At 34.6% G+C, this 21,976-nt stretch overlaps 1 protein-coding gene across 11 annotated transcripts in view; it reads left to right on the forward strand.

Annotated features, from left to right (window-relative positions):
* Window positions 1-21,976, forward strand: part of per (period circadian regulator) — a 280,779-nt gene that overhangs the window by 230,913 nt on the left and 27,890 nt on the right. For 9 of the 11 annotated variants that reach the window (XR_011334946.1, XM_069840390.1, XM_069840394.1 and 6 more), the window contains exons 14-19: window positions 2,811-2,978; window positions 8,245-8,356; window positions 11,194-11,495; window positions 13,302-13,498; window positions 15,341-15,525; window positions 19,989-20,117. Coding sequence is in view for 10 of the 11 variants with exons in the window: in XM_069840390.1 (XP_069696491.1) it covers window positions 2,811-2,978; window positions 8,245-8,356; window positions 11,194-11,495; window positions 13,302-13,498; window positions 15,341-15,525; window positions 19,989-20,117 (1,093 nt within the window). In the remaining variant the exon portion in view is untranslated. The remainder of the gene's footprint in view (window positions 1-2,810; window positions 2,979-8,244; window positions 8,357-11,193; window positions 11,496-13,301; window positions 13,499-15,340; window positions 15,526-19,988; window positions 20,118-21,976) is intronic. The other 2 variants (XM_069840397.1, XM_069840396.1) reach the window with 2 other exon arrangements.

Consider the following 21,976-nt stretch of genomic DNA (forward strand, 5'->3'; position numbering starts at 1 on the left):
GATAATCGAGGAACGTGTGAAGAACTTTCATATTCCACTAACTTCAGAATTCAGTATTTTGACAAAATGAGTTGAAGAAGGAACAAATTTCTGCGCGAATGGCCCCTCACTGTTTGACTGGTGAACAGAATCAGAAATGTCTGAACATTGCAAACTTGTGGAAACAAAGATTCGACGGTGAAGATCAAGCTTTTTTTTTTTTTTAATTGTCACAATTTATTAAACGTGGATTAGACACTTCGAATCACACCAAATGATTTCTTCCACGTAAATATTCGATCTTAATGTACGATATTTGATCTTCAATCGTCACAGTGCCTGAGAAACGTGTAGACTCCATTTCTAGCTCTCGTTACCTGAACACAGATTATGCTATGAACAAAACAAACACACGTCCTTTTTCCTTAAGCCTTCAATGGCAACTGACATAATTTTCATTGATGTTGCTTCATCCACTTCACAGTTCTACCAACGTGTGTATTATTTATGAAATGACCCTCGTAATTTTCTAGGAAGATACAACAGACAACTAATTTACACTGCTCAAAATTTGATTTATTAAGTTCCTTTTCATGCGAACAGAACAAAATCATAAACAACTATGACATTATTGTAACACAGTGCTCAAAAGACAAACATAACGCTATGGGACCGTTCTTTAGTCACATATGCTCGATGCCACTATGAATTTAAACACATATTACGATGCCATCTCCGCAACCCATAAGATGAATACACTCGCAAAATTTAATAACATTTAATTGAACTGCGTTGTAAATTAACAGCCTTATTATTCATTGTATTACTACTACAGTCAATTTCTTTCAGCATATAGCTCTGATCTTATGTAAAAATATCTAGTCATTGCGATCCATTTCTTTTTTAAAACTCCGTTTCGGCTTTGTATAATAACATTCAGTAGCAGTGCCTTTTATAGCACTAGTGATGATATTTAATTGCTTAACACACAATGGAGGTACAAGAAATCTATTATTGAAATATGTTTTTTGAAATCAAACATTCGGATTACAAATGGCTTATCTTAGCCACTCCTTCACTTTAGATAATTATCTAAAGTGAAGGCAACTTGTTATCTTTCTCAACATCATTTTATTATTAATGTAATTAATTTATATTTCTTTACCCGCTACTGCTGAAATCCATTCAACAAATTTTTAAAGCATCACATATACATTATATGAGGTCTCGCCACCCTCATTGAATATTATCACGACTACTATGAAGAAGTCAATGTGTATTATCACTTTTAATTCGAGAAAAATTCGTTCCGGCACTGGGAATCGAACCCGGGACCTCTCAGCTCTGCACGCTGAGCACTCTTTCCAACTGAGCTATGCCGGGACACGATCCACGGTGCCGGTTGAACTCTTCTCATTGTAATGTTAAAGCTTATTTAATGTGTTAAGTTATTTTTATTTAATAATGGGCCTAATATAATTACTTGCAAAATTCTCATATTCATGTTACTCTGAAAGTACGTACCGGTACTGCATTTTAACTTATTTTTAAAATGTAACATTTATTTTGTAAGAAATTTCCAACTTCATTTCTTTCTTTAGAATATTTCAATAAAATAGTAAGTTTCAAAACATTTTGATACTGTATTTAATCAGTCTGTAAAGATATCTTGTATAGTATCTCCATTTCTAAAATTTTATTCTGAAGATTTGATGTTACTCTGTGTACTATATATAGTTTTCTCAAATAGTCTTTTTCTTTTGTATGACGTGTTATGGCGTTTTTTTTTTAACTTACTAAAATTTTTGTGCCAAGTGATTAAAATTTGCTAGTTCCAAAGTTTCTTACCATTAACCTCACCTATGGATATGTTTTCATAATATAGATGCCATTTTTGGCACAGGTTGTCTTCATTTTTCAACATTAACAACCATGTTGAAATTTTTTGTAGATGAAAGTTTTGAGTGTTTTGTTTCTGGGGGCATTTTTGCTAATTCATGCCCTTTGTTATTAAATTAATAACGCTTGTACATTAGGAACAGTTACAACTTATTTTATCCATTATTGTTTTAACATACATTTTAATTTATTTATGCTCGACTATGCCGAAATGTAGTAATCATATACCTGGTAGCAGTCCTTTAATGGACCTCATTAAAGTACACCTATTCATTAAAGATCAGGTGTTCCACCAATCAGAAAATACTGTACCATTGTAGCAATATGAAAGCGCAAGTATCGATTATTCTCGGATATGCAATCGAAAGACAACTAGCGCGAGATTAGACAGTATTAAACTCAGTCGAAAAAAAAACAACACACAAATTAACATCCATTCACCGTCATCTTCCAGCCTTTCACAAAGAACATTCTCGCATATTCATTTCACCAATTTCCGGAAAAAATCAATATGGTCGAGCATAAAAATCGTATGAAACTTGACTATAATGGTAATTAAGACACTCTTATGGAAATTATGAAACTCGCTTGTGCTCGTTTCATAAACATACTCGCGTCTTAATTACTACCATTATAGGCTCGTTGCATAATGTACTATTATACTTTTCCGTTATAAATTTTTCTGTAGTAGAGGCATTTAGTCGTTCTTTTACTAGGTTTTCACATACTTCCAGGAACAAAAGGAATATTACACACAAGCTAAAATGTGTCATAAAAGTGGAATTGTTATTGATTTTATTAACTGATACATGTATGATTTTTTCCAAACGTGAATATAATTAATTAAATTACTTATACCGTCACAAATGCACCCCATACCGATAAGTATAGCGTGAAAGCAAGGATTACTAAAATTGCTTTGCATTTAACAGGAAGTGTTGCTCTCCTGTGAATGGGAGCGGTAGTGGTAGTGGGAGTGGCCACAGCAGTGGTAGTGCAGGTATTGGTGGGAGTGCGGAGAGCAGAAGAGATACAAGTGCCACCAATACCTCTCACGGCTCTTACAAACCACCCCTGTTAACTGAAGCGTTACTCTGCAGGTGGGTGGAATTTCTTTTTCCATTCTCCTTCCTAAATCGTAGCTCTCAGATTAAACACTGTTTTGAACTTAAGCAGGACCTTGTGTCTGAATTACTTATTCACAAAATTATTTATTATTTTTGTACAAATACTGCGTTGAGGAGTAATAAGCGTGGTTCTTGACTTTTTGAAGCATGCACTTGAAGGTAACTTGCTTAAAGGAAAAATGTGTTTTTTACCTGGAAATTACATGTTATTCGTGCTTTGACTTTGGACTACGAGATAGAGAAGAGTATGTATTTTGTAGTAAATCAATTGAGGGGTTCTGTGTAATAGGGGTCTACGACAGGAAAGTATATTTCGAGAAAAATAGGATTAAAGTATTCAACTATGCATAACATTTTATTTATTGCCTTTTTACTTGTGCGGCATTAAACAAAAGTACTCTTTCATGTTTATTCTATCAAGTGCTAAGTAGAAACTAAGTTTTTCTTCAGTTTTCATATAGATATTGATGTTCGAAGTGATGCTTATATGGGCTCTTTTTAGGGAGAACAGCTGTTCATGATCCTCTTTTACATAGAAGTGTTACATTGTTATGTTACACAGTATGGTAATACAAAAATACAACTTAGGAGTAACCAGAACACATAAATTATCTTAAACAGATTTTAACAAAATGTAAACATAAATCACTTTGTATGAAATTTGAAACATAAATGATTCTTCCTTAACACTAAATGAAGTTAATTATTCAGATTTAGTTCACCATCACTTGTCCTTGTGTGCTGGCTTCCCAATAACCTAGTGTCAATATTCATGTCAGCCATTTTTCTTGAAGTATTTCTTGTTTAAATCTTCTTGTTTTATTACTGTACATTTTTCAAAACATTTATTTTTACAGCATTGTGTAACTAGAAGAAACTGTGTGCTAGAAATAGCTTCACCAGTAACATGTATAGCTTTCGCCGAAATTCCTTTTAATCTTCTTTGCAGCACGGTCTCTTCTTGACTGTCCCTTGCGTTTCTTAGTTCCATCATTATCAGCTAACTCAGATATCTTCAAATAACATAATCAATAACGCAACTGCAGTTCCTAATCTTAATGGCTTGTCTCTCCTATAACTGATTTTAAAATGATTTTCACACATTCATAAATCGAGATATCGCAATGAAACTTTACAGGTGTAACAATGTAACTGTAGACACCCAGAAAATGCAATCCCCCCAAAAAGGGCCCATGGCGGTATGAGCCCGTATTACATAGAACTCCACAATTGCAGGTTGCGAATTCTTCAAACTCATAAGTTAGAGATATTAATTTCACAGTTAAATGTAGCCTTGGTTCCCACTTAACGGAATCGAATCGAGCAGAATTTCTCTTCACAATGTATTAAAATTGAATAGAGCAAAAAGCAGCATGTCAAATCGAATCGAATAGAATTCATGAGCTAGAATATTTATTCCACTGTCGGAACAGAACTTCTTGTTTTGGGTATGATCGTATGTTCTCGTGAAGCCTTCGTGAAAAAAACAAATGAGCGGTATCCATTTTTGGTAGCGTAATTTATTGCTGAAATAGTACGTTGCTGTACAGAAAATTACAATTGAATAATAGGAATGAAGGAAAATTAATAAATTTTGTTCGTAATTTTATCCGCTAATGTATGACAAAACACAGAAGTACTACCATAATAATTATTCTCGTGATAATGCTTGAAACAAAATAAGTAAATTAACGGAAACATATGCGGAGACTAAGAGGAAGGCAGAAAATAGGAAAAATTGCAGAATGTTGGGAGTTGCAGTAAAAGGCCTGTCCTTGGACAGAACGCTATGTATATCCATGTTGAATCTTTCGTACACTACTTTTAACACTTGAATATAAATAATTGATTAAATGGCGATCTTACTCGTGTTAATTATGTAAGCATGTGCGGCTTATAGCTGTTTTGGTGTTTCTTCACACCATCCTCAGTATAGAACGAAATTTTATTTCATCTCACGGAATAGAGTCAAATAAAATAGAAAATTCTCCACGTGTAAGTTAAAAATATCATAAATCCAATATTTCCTTTTCTTGTTTTCGATATGTAGTTCTTCTCTTTCCACCTCATCACATAACTGTGCTATCCCTTTTACACTGCAACACACTTTGATTTGGTTCGATTCGATTCCACTAGGTGTGAGTGGCGACAGACTTTTGTTTCAATTCGATTCCGCTAAGTAGGAGCTGGCCTTCAGACTTACAGAAAGAGTGAGAAAATGAGAATGTATGTGAGAGAAGAAGTGGGGAGGGGAAGGGAAGTGGAAGAATGTGCATGTGTGTAAATGATAAGTGAAAGAAAGTATATTTAACGAGGAATAGTCTTCTGGTACTTCATATACAAAGAGTTCCTATGCAGACCAATTCCCGGTAGTAATGTTCTGTTGACTTAATGTTGGTAGTGCAGAGTGCCGGTCCCGAGGAAGCTAAGTGGTAAGGGATGGAGTGAGATCGGTCTGTGTAGGGAAGCGTGCATGGACCTGTCCAAATGCCGGCGTATAATCACTAGCTACAGTACCTGCCAACAGATTTTGTTAGGTAGACGTTGAAGTGGGACCAGTCTGCACAGGAACTCCCTGTAGATCTGAATCATCATATTTTCTTGAGCTCCTTTCTTAATTATTTAATTATTATTCTTTGATAACATATTGATAGAATGCAAACAAGGCCACACATGTTGATGTGTTTTTGTTTCTCAGTAGTTTTGTTTTAGTATTATGAGTTAATGTTATCTGTCAGAAGCTTTAAAATTTTGTTTTGTTTTCTGACTACATATGCAGTCACTTTTGCTACATTTTATGAGCATCATATTGATAGAATGCAAACAAGGCCACACATGTTGATGTGTTTTTGTTTCTCAGTAGTTTTGTTTTAGTATTATGAGTTAATGTTATCTGTCAGAAGCTTTAAAATTTTGTTTTGTTTTCTGACTACATATGCAGTCACTTTTGCTACATTTTATGAGCATCATATTGATAGAATGCAAACAAGGCCACACATGTTGATGTGTTTTTGTTTCTCAGTAGTTTTGTTTTAGTATTATGAGTTAATGTTATCTGTCAGAAGCTTTAAAATTTTGTTTTGTTTTCTGACTACATATGCAGTCACTTTTGCTACATTTTATGAGCATCATATTGATAGAATGCAAACAAGGCCACACATGTTGATGTGTTTTTGTTTCTCAGTAGTTTTGTTTTAGTATTATGAGTTAATGTTATCTGTCAGAAGCTTTAAAATTTTGTTTTGTTTTCTGACTACATATGCAGTCACTTTTGCTACATTTTATGAGCATCATATTGATAGAATGCAAACAAGGCCACACATGTTGATGTGTTTTTGTTTCTCAGTAGTTTTGTTTTAGTATTATGAGTTAATGTTATCTGTCAGAAGCTTTAAAATTTTGTTTTGTTTTCTGACTACATATGCAGTCACTTTTGCTACATTTTATGAGCATCATATTGATAGAATGCAAACAAGGCCACACATGTTGATGTGTTTTTGTTTCTCAGTAGTTTTGTTTTAGTATTATGAGTTAATGTTATCTGTCAGAAGCTTTAAAATTTTGTTTTGTTTTCTGACTACATATGCAGTCACTTTTGCTACATTTTATGAGCATCATATTGATAGAATGCAAACAAGGCCACACATGTTGATGTGTTTTTGTTTCTCAGTAGTTTTGTTTTAGTATTATGAGTTAATGTTATCTGTCAGAAGCTTTAAAATTTTGTTTTGTTTTCTGACTACATATGCAGTCACTTTTGCTACATTTTATGAGCATCATATTGATAGAATGCAAACAAGGCCACACATGTTGATGTGTTTTTGTTTCTCAGTAGTTTTGTTTTAGTATTATGAGTTAATGTTATCTGTCAGAAGCTTTAAAATTTTGTTTTGTTTTCTGACTACATATGCAGTCACTTTTGCTACATTTTATGAGCATCATATTGATAGAATGCAAACAAGGCCACACATGTTGATGTGTTTTTGTTTCTCAGTAGTTTTGTTTTAGTATTATGAGTTAATGTTATCTGTCAGAAGCTTTAAAATTTTGTTTTGTTTTCTGACTACATATGCAGTCACTTTTGCTACATTTTATGAGCATCATATTGATAGAATTCAAACAAGACCACACATGTTGATGTGCTTTTGTTTCTCAGTAGTTTTGTTTTATTATTATGAGTTAATGTTATGTACCTGTCAGAAGCTTTAAAATTTTGTTTTATTTTCTAACTACCTATGCAGTCATTTTTGCTACACTTTATGAGCATGTTATGACAGTTTATTCAATTTCTTTTCATGTTACAATATGCAATTTTTACTCAGGAGTTCCTCTGAATTATTTGTATTAGATAATAATGATCATAACAACTTAAATGTAAATTTAATATGAAAAATATGTTCATTCTTTACTATGAATGATGCTATAATGATTAAGAATGTGTATTGACTAGTAGATTCAGTTAGATTTATACTACGAATAGACGTATTTATGTACATCACATTTAAAGACACTGAGTAATTAGAGGGACTGCTTCCAGTGCTTATAAATTAGAAAATATTTTGAACTTTTGTATTTTTAATACTACTAAAGAATTAAATGTAACTTTGCCACAATATAAAGTAATTTACAGTGCATATATGTAGTACATAATACTTTTTAATAGATTTATTTATTTATTTATGATAGTATTTGTTGTTGTTGTTGTTCAGTGGCACTGGTATTGTTGATTTACATTATCTTCTCTCTTGGTTGTCAGTGAAGTCTGGTTTTCCCCTTTCAATTCATAGACATGTTATGAAAATATACTGTGTGATGTACAGTCTGTGTTTCATCTAGACCTATAAACATATTACAGAAGTTTAAATAGCATGCGTTAAAATAGTAACACATATATTATATATTAAGAAGTACAGTAACACAATGGTTTTAAGCCATTTCAAAAGGAACAGGGATGTCATCCCTCTGCATCCCGCCCTACCTCAAACCCTAAATTTAGTACATATCTGTAGATGGTCTCTATTAAGCACATTGATATCTAACTAATATTATAAATATTTCGATATATGTTTGCTTAATGATTCGTCCAAGTATTACTTCTGTGTTAGTTATAGACAGTAAATATGAAGCACATGCAATGTGATAAAGAGAAAATATAACTGAAAACAGACGAAAATATACACAACTTTTAAGTGAAGTGTAAACAATATTAAAACGCATTCTCTTTCCCATTTTTATGCAGGCACAATGAAGATATGGAAAAGAAAATGGTCCAGAAGCATAGAGAACAGAGGAACAAAGGTAGTGAGAGAGAAAGCAAGTTGAAGAAGTGTGTTCATGACAAACTTTTGCAGGTGAATATTAAGATAAATTATAATTTACAATCTCAATCATTTTCTCATTTAAGTGTAAGACCTACAGTACAGTACCGTTCTCTGTTCACTGTTGTAGCAATTGTTGTATCGTATTGTATTTATTAACATTCCCTGGTATTCATACATTGCTTTACAGCTAGAATATGGAACAAGTCAAAAAACTTAATACTATTATAAAGTCTTAATTTATAGTCACAGTCTAGATGAAATATATGCAGATGAGATTTACAATATAGTCTACTAGTACAACACAAAGTTTTAGTATCAATTTCATGAAGTGTTATTGAATGTCATGAATTCACCTACAGAATAGAAGGCGTGAGAAATTAGGTACTTCTTTAATTATTTGGCCCTAAATAATCTTATTTTTTCACTTTCATTTTTTATATCCATAGGGAGCGTATTACAAATTTTTACTGCCATATAACGCACTCCTTTTTGATAGCACGATAGGCTTGCCGATGGAGTATGAAAGTCATTTTTTGACGTGTATTTATGCTATGAACTGTTGAATTATTTACAAAGTTTTCACGATTGCATACGAGGAGATTATTAATGAAAAGATATACTGACAAGCCATGGGCATTATTTGTAGTTTTTTGAAAATAGTCCTACACGATTCCCTAGATTTCGCACCTACCATTATTCTAATTACTCTTTTTTGTAATAGAAGTATACTGTTACTATCTGTGGAATTTCCTCAGAATATTATTCCAAAACTCATTACCGAGTGGAAGTATGCAAAGTATATTGTTTTTAAGGTATTGATATTTACTATCTTTTGCATAGATCTAATAGCAAAACAAGCTGAATTTAGTTTGGGGGTAATTTCTTGAATATGATTTTTCCAGTTTAACACATTATCGATTTTTAAGCCAAGAAATTTGGTTGTTGTTGTTTCTAATAGGGATCTATTGTTAATTATTGCGCTAGAAATTTGCGAGGTTGAATTTGGACAGGATTTAAATTAAATTATGTTAGTTTTGTTACAATTTAATACCAATTTATTGACTGAGAACCAGTCACATATTTTGAAGAGAATTTCCTCTGTTGAAGATTAATGTTAAATAAACACAGACATTCACAGTAACAATACTTCCAGATCACACACTGGTAAAATAACACAAAATAAACACGGCACGAGACATAACCAATACCTGTGGAAGGCAGATGTATGTCCACTTTCGTAGTTAAAATCTAATAAAGTCCCATAACCCTTGCCATAGGTATGGCGCTCTTTAATATGAAACTAGTGGATCAAAATCTATTTCTGTCTGGAGGAAAGTAAACATTTTTCTGACATAGATACCGGAATGTGGCTCCTTTTCTTATTCTGTGTTATATTTTTTTAATTGGTTTATATTACGACGTTTTATCAACTATTATGGTTATCTAGCATCTTGCGTGAGATGAAAGTGATAATGTCAGTGAAATGAGTTCGAAATCCAGCGCCTAGAGCAGACTGCTGCATTGGAGTTAAATCACTCGCTTGAACTCAGTCGAGTGTCGCACCCTCGAGTGAGATACGATCGGTCGTGATACGCTCGTAATAAATAGAAGCACAGTACAAGGTCATCTCACCGACATGTCTTATCTTGTATGGAAGGCGACAGATAAGATACACATATGTTTTGCTCACACGGTAAAAATAAGGCTTTATTTTCTGCGTTTATGACAAACGTTTAATGGAACAGTCAATGGAACGTACCAAAACAGGAAAAATAGTATGAAAAACTTCGATATACAGTTATTATTGCTAATTAATAATTATTCAATATTTCATTTACCACATATATAATATGATAGGTCCATACATAGTGTTCCGCCTATATACTGCGACAATGTAGAAACGTTTTACAAAATATTATTGATATAGCAGTAGATTAATAACAATATTAGTACAGAGATAACGTCACAGAAAATATAATAAAACGAATAATCATGCTGCACAACTGTTACAGACGCAAAGATTGATACACTAATTATTAGAGATTATTATTATTATTATTATTATTATTATTATTATTATTATTATTATTATTACTACTACTACTAGAAAACTTGATACAGTTCTTGCATTATCGTGATTGTGTTCTCCGTTCATAATAATTACATTTACATCCAATAACATCTATCAGATGTGGCAAAAATAAAATCACTCCTGTGTGGGGGGGGGGGGGGGACATATACCTACAACATTTATATTACATTTTAAAGCAAGTTTTGTAGTTGTACTATGGAGAGGTTAGTTAAACACTGCAAAGTTTTGAAATGATAAACATCTATGATGTTACTACACAGTTCATCACTGTAACAAGAACGAATGTCTAATGCTCGGCTTATACCGTTCGAGGATTTATCGCTCGTGACAATTTTACCCATCATGCATGTGCGCTACCTATCGGATTATGCTGTGAACTACTTGGCGCTCGAGCGAAAACGTCTGAAGCAGACCTCTGGCCTAAAGTTACACAGCATTTGCTCTTAATGCATTGAGGGAAAACTCAGGAAAAAACTTCAACCAGCTGTCTTGTCCGAACCAGGATTTGAACCTGGGCCCACTTGTTTCACTGTTAGACAGGCTGTTACTCCACAGTGGTGACTTGTGTTTTCTTAAAGTATGAATTTATAGCAGACTGAACAGGAATAATGAACACTAGTGTTGGTACACAATCCCCAGGAAGAACAGAATGGATGATTCAAAGTATCCGATAAATAAAGAGGTACCTGTATACGAAAAGAATTTAAGAATAACTTGTTCTTATGCTAAAACTAATATTTCCTGATTCTTCAGTGCCTGTATTTCTTTGTTGTAGGAACAGTGCCATGGTGTTAAGCGAAGTGGTTCACATTCGTGGGAGGGCGAGGTTTACAAAGCTAGTAAGCACCCTCATGTTGAAGGAGGCAAGGAACTTAATCCAGGAAGTGGCGGAAGCGGTGGAGGAGGTGTGACGTCAGGATTATCCCAGTGCCTTGGTGTGGCAGCTACTGGAAAACAGTATTCGGGTGTTGGAAGTGTGCCTCCCATATTTCAAGGTGGAACCAATGTGAATTTATGGCCACCTTTTTCAGTTACTGTTACTCCTCTACAGCCAACACCACCCTGCTCAACTCACGGGTAAGTTTCCACGATTTATTACAACTCGGAATTCAAATTTTTTAAATAAATGAGTTAGTCGTTATTAAAAGGCATTAATCTTCATCTTACGATGTTTGGTGACGTATACACGTCCGTTGATGTGACATATTAATGAATTTAAATACTATTATAGTCATAATCATGCCATGGTATGAAAGAAAAATTTCACAACCTCGAGCGGGAATCGAACCTGCGACTTCCTGTTCTCCGGTCAGGCGCTCTACCACTGAGCTATCGAGTTCGTCTCACGCCAAAGGCTCGGAATTATCCTTTCATGCTGGCGACTCGATTCCCGTTCGAGGTTGTGAAATTTTTCTTTCATACCATGGCATGATTGTGACTATAATAGTATTTAAATTCATTAAAAGGCATTAAGTTTTTTTTCTTTTTTTTTCAGTACTCATATACCGGTATACAAAAAAAGCAGTTCGTATTTCATGGTGCCAAATCTTGAAACTGCAGTCATGTGAACTTTATTTCTCTATCACTTGCTCATAACTGAATAAACATAAAAACTGTGTGGATTTTCTTTATTAGAACACACCACACAACACAAGTAATACACTAATTTTAGGTTCGAATATTCACTGAAAACGAAAGTTCGTGCGAACTTCCTAATGTGGCAAAACTGATGGGCCAGACTGGCAATGTGGCAGATTTAAACTTTTTTTTTGGCCCAACCAAAAGTGCCGTTGTTTTGGTATTGCCAGTTATTTGGGTGCTGGTTACGAGGAATTTTACTGTAATGTTTCTGAAATATGCTACTGCATAGCAACCCGAGAAAAAGATATAAAATGCCGAAGAAAATTTTATATCGTCCTATCTGAAGAACAAAGTAACTGTGAATTATTCAGAAGAGTTTTTAAATGACTTCTTCCATTGTTACTTTCATTCCAGCAGTGGAAAATGTCCAAACCAAATTTCTTATTCCATCCCACCAATAAAAAAAGTCAAATCCATACCTCTTCCGAGTAATCCATCACTGTGTAAGAAATTAGTGTATTTGTTCATAATAGTACATTATGCAACGAGCCTATAATGAAGGTAATTAAGAAGTGAGTATGGATATTTATGAAATGAGCGCAAGCGAGTTTCATAATTTTCATATGAGCTTCTTAATTACCATTATAGGCGAGTTTCATACGACTTTTTATGCTCGACCATATTTCTAACTTGATATTATTAATTTTTGAGCAATGTCCCGTATGTTGTGAGATGTGCGCAGACGCGAAAGTATTGATTTTTTCCGAGGAACAGATGTCCACATTGACCTTGCTAGGCCATAAGAACCTACAGAGATAACATTGAAATTAAATTAGACATTGAAAAACGAGATGACAAATTGAATTTATTTGAATATTATTTACAATTAACGCTAATATTATAGTAGCAGAACATAACCTTTTGCGACAGTATTGGATTTCCAGCCTCCGTGACTTTTCGCTAATTCTCTTTCGATTGCATATCCGAGAATAATCGATACTTGCGGTTTTATAACGGTAGAAAGCTGGCCTGTCATTGGGTGAACAGTTGTAACCTGAGTCGTCATTGGCTGAAAGACCTGTCCTTTAATGACATGCATTAAAGGTCTGCTACCAGGTGTATAATTACTACATTTCGGCATGGTCGAGCATAAATTATTTTATTTTATAATTACATTTAACATTTCATTATCTCTATTGGTAGTACTAAATAAGAAATTTAGTATTTAATGTCGTTTATCGTAATTTTAATACTTTCAGAAAATAACACAAAATTTTATTGTAGATGTTTCTTTATTGACAGATTTGCTACAAACAATATACCTACGCCTCCCCATATGGCCAGTATGATTCCTGTTTACTACATTCCAACCAGTGCCCAACAAGCGGGTCTTGGCCCCCCGCAGGGGTTAGCACCACAAGAGCACCCTGGGCCACCTAGAATGCCTCCACCAGGAGTTATGATGCCTGGACAACAACCCACTTTCATCCCTCAGCAAGGTAAGAAAGGAGTAATTACTGTTAATTGATGATGATGATGATGATGATGATGATGGTGATAACCACTACTACCACCACCACCACCACCACTGTCACAATTATTTGGTTCTCATTATAATAATTTTCTTACAAAGATTATACACATACCAACATCTAAAATGTACTGTACAATAATTAAGTTTTGATGCCAGAAAGCAATGCGGGTGGCTTATATTTATATTAATGTTATCAAATGATGAAAAATCTAAACAGTGTGTACAGGGTGTAACGAAAATAATGGGCCAAACTTGAGGTATGGATTCCTCATATGTAGAGAAGAAAAAAAGATTAAAGAACGTATATCTGGAAATGCCTGGTTGCCGCATTATAGGAGGATCATTGTGCATTACAGAAGTTAGGTATTAGTTGATTAATGTTTCAGTTCGTGTACATTTGTTTACAGGAACTGTTCAAAATGTCCACCTCCTGCCTGAATACAGGCCGCAGTTTGTCATCGCACTGACGTCTGGACCTGCTCCCAAATTCCTGGCTTAGCATGAATTGTCCTACAGTGTTGCTCAATTCGCACACATTTCAGTCTGGATGTACGTAGACACCTTAATGTAACATTCCCTGGCCGATGGTTAGGAAGAGATGGAACAGCTGCTTGTCCTCCACGCTCACCAGATCTCAACCCACTGGACTTCTGCTTGTGGGGGAACTTGAAGTCACGTATTCGACTCCTGTGAATGATGTGAAAACTCTCCACATGTGAATTGAGCAACACTGTTGGACAATACATGCTACGCCAGGAAATTTAGAGCAGATCCGGACATCAATGCGACGATGAACTGCAGCCTGTATTCAGGCAGGAGGTGGACATTTTGAACAGTTCCTGTAAACAAATGTACACAGACTGAAACATTTATCAACTAATATCCAAGTTTTGTAGTGTGCAATGATCCTCCTTTTAACCCCTATAGCGCGGCAACCAGGCATTTCTGGACCCATTTCATACCTTTTTTTCTTCTCTACATATGAAAAATCCATACCTGAAGTTTGGCCCACTATTTTCGTTACACTCTGTATATTTAATTTAATTTAATGTTATCAAATGATAAAAAATCTAAACAGCGTAATAAAAAGTGAGATAACACTCATTTTTGTATGATATTGTGCCTTGATACAATACTTCTCAAGGAGTGTTATTTATTTCCTTTGGATCAGGTTCATAACTCATTTTTGTTTCATTGCAAGGATGTATATTTTCTCGTAACACTGACTAACTGATTAACATGTTGTTGTTGTTGTTGTTATTGTTCTCTAATGCCAGGCGTTTGACAATAAAGTCATTTGACCTCTTGCACTCCAATATTTTTCAAAGATATTATCATGGTCAGCCACTGAAGCACAGATTTTGAGGTGTTCCGAATCCATTTCTTGGTTTGAGTTGCACAATGGGCAGTTAGGAGACTGATATATTCCAATTCTATGCAGGTGTTTGGCCAAACAATCATGGCCTGTTGCCAATCTAAATGCAGCTACAGACGATTTTCGTGGTAAATCGGGAATTAACTGTGGGTTATGATGCAGAGTTCCATTTTTTCCCTTGAGATTGTGTTATCAAATTTTGTTTGTTGGAGTCTAAGTATGTAGATTTAATAAATCTCTTCACAGAGTAATACGTAGATTTAGTAACAGGTCTGTAAGTAGCAGTGCTGCTCTTCTTTGCTAAAGCATCCACATTCTCGTTTCCCAGGATTCCACAATGGGATGGTGTCCATTGGAATACAATTCTTTTATTGAGTGATATTAATTGAGAGAGCATTTTAGGATTAACATATTGTTTGTTTATGTTTTCAGTGCCTTATTTGAATGCTGCAATGCCTGGTATGTTGTACCAATATCCGGTGCCGCCTGCTATGTATGGAGGGCCACCGGTCATGTATTCATCAATGGCAGTCCTTCAGCCAGCTGCAGCATTACTCCAAACACCTGGTTTACAATCCGACATCCCACTAGCTGCCGCTTGCAAGCAAGAAAGCAAAGTGAGTGCGCTGTGTTTAATATAACATAGACTAGACATACTATGAAGCATGGATAGCTTGTTAAGAATCTTACACAGTGCATAACTTAAATATAGATCACAGTTTAAATCATGCATGATGACACTTTCTTATGTGAGAGGAAAATTCAAAATTGACAAAATTTATTTTAGCTTCTCTGAGTCGTGTATTGCACAGTGTAATTATTTCCTTGATGTCCTGCTGCTGATAGCTTCCTTGCTGCCAGTAGGCAGAGCAGCACCCCCGAGAGCACAGACTGCATGGTCCAGCAAATAGAGCAGACATAGGATGCAACATCTACATTTACCGTAAATATTGTAGAAAATGTTGCACATACACATCCCTGATACCTTTGTAAATAAATGTTGCTAACATGGCAAAATTCATAATTTGAAATTGATGCTATCTTCCTCCAGATATTATCTTTTAGTTCCTCAAACACGAGGGGTTTACTTAAGGTACGGTCACACGTCGCTACTTTTGCAGCGCTGCAGTACAAAAAACTGCGCAACTCTCGTACTGCGACGTGTGAACAACGGTGCAACCCGAAAAGTAGCAACTGCTGAACCTGCTGCCCGCTACTTTTTCATGCTGCGCGCAGCTTAAAAGTAGCGACGTGTGAACAGGATCCTCAGAGTTGCAGCTGCAGCATTTTTAATATCGGTTTTGTTGAAACTTTTCCTGCGTTGCGACCATTGTTGCCACCCAAATGTGCCAATGATACTTTTATTGTTTGGATATATTTTAATGTTCGATGTGATGAAAATAAATTATTTGTAACAGTTACTAAATGCACAACACAGACTGAGCATATTTGCTGACGATATAATTCATTTTTTTCAATTTTCCGTAGCGTAGTTTCAAACAGGAGGGTTGCCAACATTGATTACGTGAATATGCTGTTGGTTATCTTTTAAATATATAGGCGGTTTTAAAAGCTTTTAATATTTCTGAATACTAGTTACGACAGAAAAGCAAATAATAGATAAGTAAGCTTTCGCATGAGTTTCTTAATAATGCGAACATAACCACAAAATGTATATTGAGAAGTCAACACGGAGATGGAAATCTGCAGCATGACTGCGGCTGCAAAAGTAGCGCCTTGTGTGTGAACAGACTTGCAACCTCCAGTTGCAACTTTTGCAGCACTCGGGTTGCGCAACACGAAAAGTACAAAAGTTGCGCAGCAAAAGTAGCGACGTGTGACCGTACCTTTATGTAAACCGCGTCTTTCAGGCTTTCCCACAAATAGCAATAGCCGGGCTCAAAATGAGGAAGTGCAAAGCCACAAACACTACTAACCCTATTTTCAAGAAGTGTTCTTATTTCATTTATTGAAGCCGCAGCTGTAAGAGCTATGGCAGAATATTGTTGGAAGATGGCTCATCTACATTTGTAATCAGTCAAATGTTAAAAAATTTGATTTAATATTTATTGCCTCTGTCTTTTAATTGTGTCATTAAAGAAAACGGACCCTATCATTCTTTGAGCAATTATGGCACACAATACACGAATTTTTATGTCATTTAGTGAAGTTTCGTGTGAATTAGCTCAGATTTTGAGCACTCTAATACTAATTTTTTGAGATGACACGTGTCCGTTTAAATGAAGCTAGGATTTATCAAAAAAACAAAAAGTTGAATGTGTGTCTGTCATACCATACAAATATCTTCAGCAGTTACAAAAATTTACTCAGTTTCCATAATCACATGGCTGTAACTCACGAACTGTAGTTAGGCCTACTTATGATTTTAGCTATAAAAAGTTTGTTGCATTTGTTGTCGAGAATTTTGAAATCTCTATTTCTTGACCAAGACGACATATAGACTTTCCAGATGCACATTCCAACCTAATTCCAATATCATCACGTTCCTCACCAGTAAGAATACGATAATAATTTTGTTGAGGTTTCTTGTATAGCACTGATCATGTCTCTGAACATCTTCACAAGCTTTTCAATAGTGTATCTGTGGCGCTACCTCTTCTGTATATTTTATTAAAAATTATCTTCTTAGTACACTCTGTTTGTATGTATTATCATATTATATGAACACCAATTGCTCTAAAGTGTACCTACATTTTACTAGTATGTGTACGTATTAGTATGCAGATCCCTGATTATTTACGTAAATCTTCGTGGCCATCTATCCTTAGATTTCGAAAAGTCTCTGTCTTTTCTTACTAATTTCGTTTACGGTATTCGTTTATTGCCCTCCATTTGATTTTATCCTGTGCTAGTATTCATACCACAGATAGCATTCTCAATTTCTTCATGTCATCTCATAATTTTCTTTTCTCTTCTTCAGCTACCTCTCACAGTTCCTAACATTACGTCCTTCTCCAGGGAAACTGGTCTTTCTTAAGATATCGATATGTCTGAGTCTTGTGGCTTTAGCTTCTAAGGAGCAGTCTGGTTTTATTTCGTCCAGGACTGATGCATTGATTCTTCTTTTGATCAATTTTACTCCAAGTAGTTGTCTTCACACCTACCTTTCAAATTCATATACCATCCTCATACCTGCAATCATTAATATCCAGCTCTTGCAATCAAATCATAATTACGATACCGTAAACTGGGGTTACTTTGAACACAGAGGACACTTTGAACATTTTTTCAGAAAATTCTATTTAGGTTTCTACATGCTGCACTTGTTATAGATGGAGGTAAATTTGGTATGGGAATGATTTTATGATAATTTACCTCCATCTATAACATGTGCAGCATGTAGAAACCTAAATATGATTTTCTAAAAAAATGTTCAAAGTTCCCTCTGTGTTCAAAGTAACCCCAGTTTACGAAGAGTGCAGGGGAAAAAGGGGGGATGTCCACTTTCTGGCAAAATTCAGATTTCCATTCGCTTATATACTTCATATGAAGTGAATTCATTCTACACTTAGAACAGGGGAAGAAAGTTCTTAGTCACAGAATAACTGCTGGTTAAATTCTCAGTATTATATTCGGAATGATAGAGTTTCACATTTTTAAATTGGTTTCCTGAGAATTGTTTAAAAGTGGACATCCCCCCTTTTCCCCCTGGACTCTTCAACTGAATTTATTAACTCCTCTAGATGAGTTACGAATCATAACTGAACACTTAGCGTGCTCTACTAGCACAGGCAGCATTTGTAGGAGCATGGCTCTGTCTGCATGCTGCACAAGACCTGTTGGCAACAGGACAGAAAGGATATAATCACATGAAATTACAATGTAAGGTTTTATTTTAAACCAACTATGCAATTTGAAATAATTTGCTTTGAACAGAAATCTTCCCCTTTCTTCTCCTTCGCTTTCTTCCCTTCTCTCTTACACGCACATGCACACTCAGACAACCTTCTGAAGTTCTTACTGTTGAGCCACTGTATATATAAAACAGTATCAGACAATTTTAATTGAAATATAATTATAGTTGTAAGCCAGAAATGTAATTTGACTTCCATACTAGCATTTAATTCTCTGAAGAGAACACCTTTGCATTCGCATACTACTAGGTGATGAGGTATTGAGGTTGCATTTCATATTCAAATAGTCAACGTAGACTAGGGTGACCAGACGCCCCGTTTCTAACGGGATTGTCCCCTTTTTCAGCCTCGTGTCCCCTGTCTGGAGAAAAGTACGCTCGGGATGACAAATGTCCCATTTTTTTATGTAATCCTAAATAAATTCTGCGCATCTCGTGACAGGATATCGAAACTCCTGCTTAATTTGACGTTAAAAACTCGTCATGAAGTGAATTTCCAGCCGAATAAATAAAGAATTTTCAACATTTGCTATAGAGATTAGTAATCTCTTAAAAATACTCTACGTTTGAGGTATAAAAAATTGTGGCTAGCACCATTCGTTTTGAAAGAAATAAAGAAAAAAAATGTGTTAGTTCTATATAAATCATTCCTTTAACGTGCTTGGATTATTTAAATGTAATCTTATGTAATGTTAATGTTATTGCTTAAGTTACACAGCGCAGTTTCCGACTTTAGATTTTCGAAGAGGTTAATTATATCGACTGTGTCCTTCCTCATCTAAAAATTAAGTAATTTTGTCGTTCCTTACGAAAATTTTGTTCACACTAGATACATTGTGCAAATTTATAAATGTTATATTCTTATAAAGGTTCATGTTTTTCTTTCTGTTGTTGTCGCTTTTTTCTTTAATTTCTAATTATTATTATTATTTTGCGTTTTTATTTCTATTCTGTGTCCAGTATTGAGTGACGCATATTGTATATTATCCTGAGAATAGAACTAGTTTGGAAAACATCTATATTCAGTTGGTCAGTGTTGTTGAAAGTAGCATAATTCTACAGTAATTATAGTTGACGATGCAGAATCATTCTTTAAATTCATGTATAAAAACATGTGAATGATAATAGGTTAAGTATTTTTCTCTTCAAAATTATAAAATTAACACTAGAACACAGCTACTCAAAGAGAGAGGTTTTGTGTTGTAGAGCCCGGTAGCATTGGCAGGTAGTGGTGCCTCACCCAGCAAATTTCAGAGACCAGCATCTCAAGCAACGTCTGTGAAAGCAGAGCCGGGGTCTGCTATGGGTAGCATAGCTTCTGCGTCTGTTAAGAGGGTATGTGTATTCACGCACACTTTCTCATTGTTTGATGTCGTAAGGCTTTATTTTTAGATGTATAATTTATGGAAGAACTTCATTAGTTTTCTCTGTTTGCCCGTATGTCTGTCTGTTCAACTCTTTTTTTTTTTTCTCTCTTTATGATGGTTATGTTGAAACATCATGTTAGCTGCTGTGATAAAATCAATATCAATGTAAGAAACTACTTTCTACTTCTTCTTTTCTCTTAATATCGATAGAATTATTGTAAAACTTTATTCATATAGCTACATTACCACATAGAATCATTGGTAATGCCGCCCAAAACATAGATTTACTTATATGAAATTAAAGTATTGTAAAACTTTATTCATATAGCTGCATTACCTCACAGAATCATTGGTAATGCCGCCCAAAACATAGATTTACTTATATGAAATTAAAGTATTGTAAAACTTTATTCATATAGCTCAGAATCATTGGTAATGCCGCCCTAAACAGAGATTTACTTATATGAAATTAAAGTATTGTAAAACTTTATTCATATAGCTACATTATCTCACAGAATCATTGGTAATGCCGCCCAAAACATAGATTTACTTATATGAAATTAAAGTATTGTAAAACTTTATTTATATAGCTACATTGCCTCACAGAATCATTGGTAATGTCGCTCAAAACATAGATTTACTTATATGAAATTAAACTATGAATTCTACTTCATGTGATCAATTCGTCTCTTAAGTCACATTTTGAATGTACTTGAATGATTAAGTACATAGTCTGGTAATGGAAACTGTAATGTTTCCATCATGCATATTGTGGCAAGAATTATTATTATTATTATCATTGTTGGCTACACTCTTTTGACAATTATATAATCAGTGATTAACATTATAACTTCTTTATTGTGATAATATTATAAAAATTATCTGGCTGACTAGTTCTGACGTGGTGTCAGTCCTTGTCCGAAGCCTAGTGAGATCCTACGCCATCTTCTGATTTCTTGTTGTGGTGAGGTGTGTTCATGATTGTGTCGAAAAGGGAATGTGTTTTGAAATTCAGTTCAGTGTTCAGAATGTGTTGTGGGTGTGTTTTTATATGTTTGCAAATTTCATCTTGTTCTAGAGTGTAAAGTTTCTGGTTTTTTTTTTTTTGGACTGGATATGTAGTATTTTCATGTCAGTGTCTATATTGCTGTAGTTATGATTGGAGTTTGTGATGTGTTCTGTGTAGGTTGGATTATTGTGTGATTCAGTTATGGCTGTGATGTACACATACAAGATTGCATAATCTTTCAAGAAACTAAAATACATCACTGCATATAGAACAGAGAAGACATTACAAAAACATCTTAACAATCAATCAATCTTCTTAATGTATCCAGCTGTTTGCTGACAGCATAAAGTCCACTTTAGTCCACTGTAGTCTTTTCAGTTCTGTTTTAGATTGAGGGACTATTTTACCTCCGGAGAATTTTACACTGTGAGACTCCATGTATCATAAGCAGTGAAAAATATAGTAGTATTAGTATTAGTATTTATTTATTTAACCTGGTAGAGATAAGGCCGTCAGGCCTTCTCTGCCCCTCTACCAGGAGATTCCAACTACAATATCAACAATAAAATTACAATTAGTATTAAATTTACAATTACAATTACAAATAATATTACAATTAGTATTAAATTTACAATTACAATAAAATCAAAGTACGAAAAGATTACCTGAATAATTAAAGCTAGATAATTTATCATAGAGAAACAAAGAATATAGTGGGACTGCGTTGGTGTTAATGCAGCTTTTATGGATACCTCTTTGTTACTTGTTAGCTTAAACAACAAATTTAAACCCTCTCACCACGAACACACACAGACAAG

Source organism: Periplaneta americana, chromosome 11, assembly GCF_040183065.1.
Source record: "Periplaneta americana isolate PAMFEO1 chromosome 11, P.americana_PAMFEO1_priV1, whole genome shotgun sequence".
NCBI lineage: Eukaryota > Metazoa > Arthropoda > Insecta > Blattodea > Blattidae > Periplaneta > Periplaneta americana.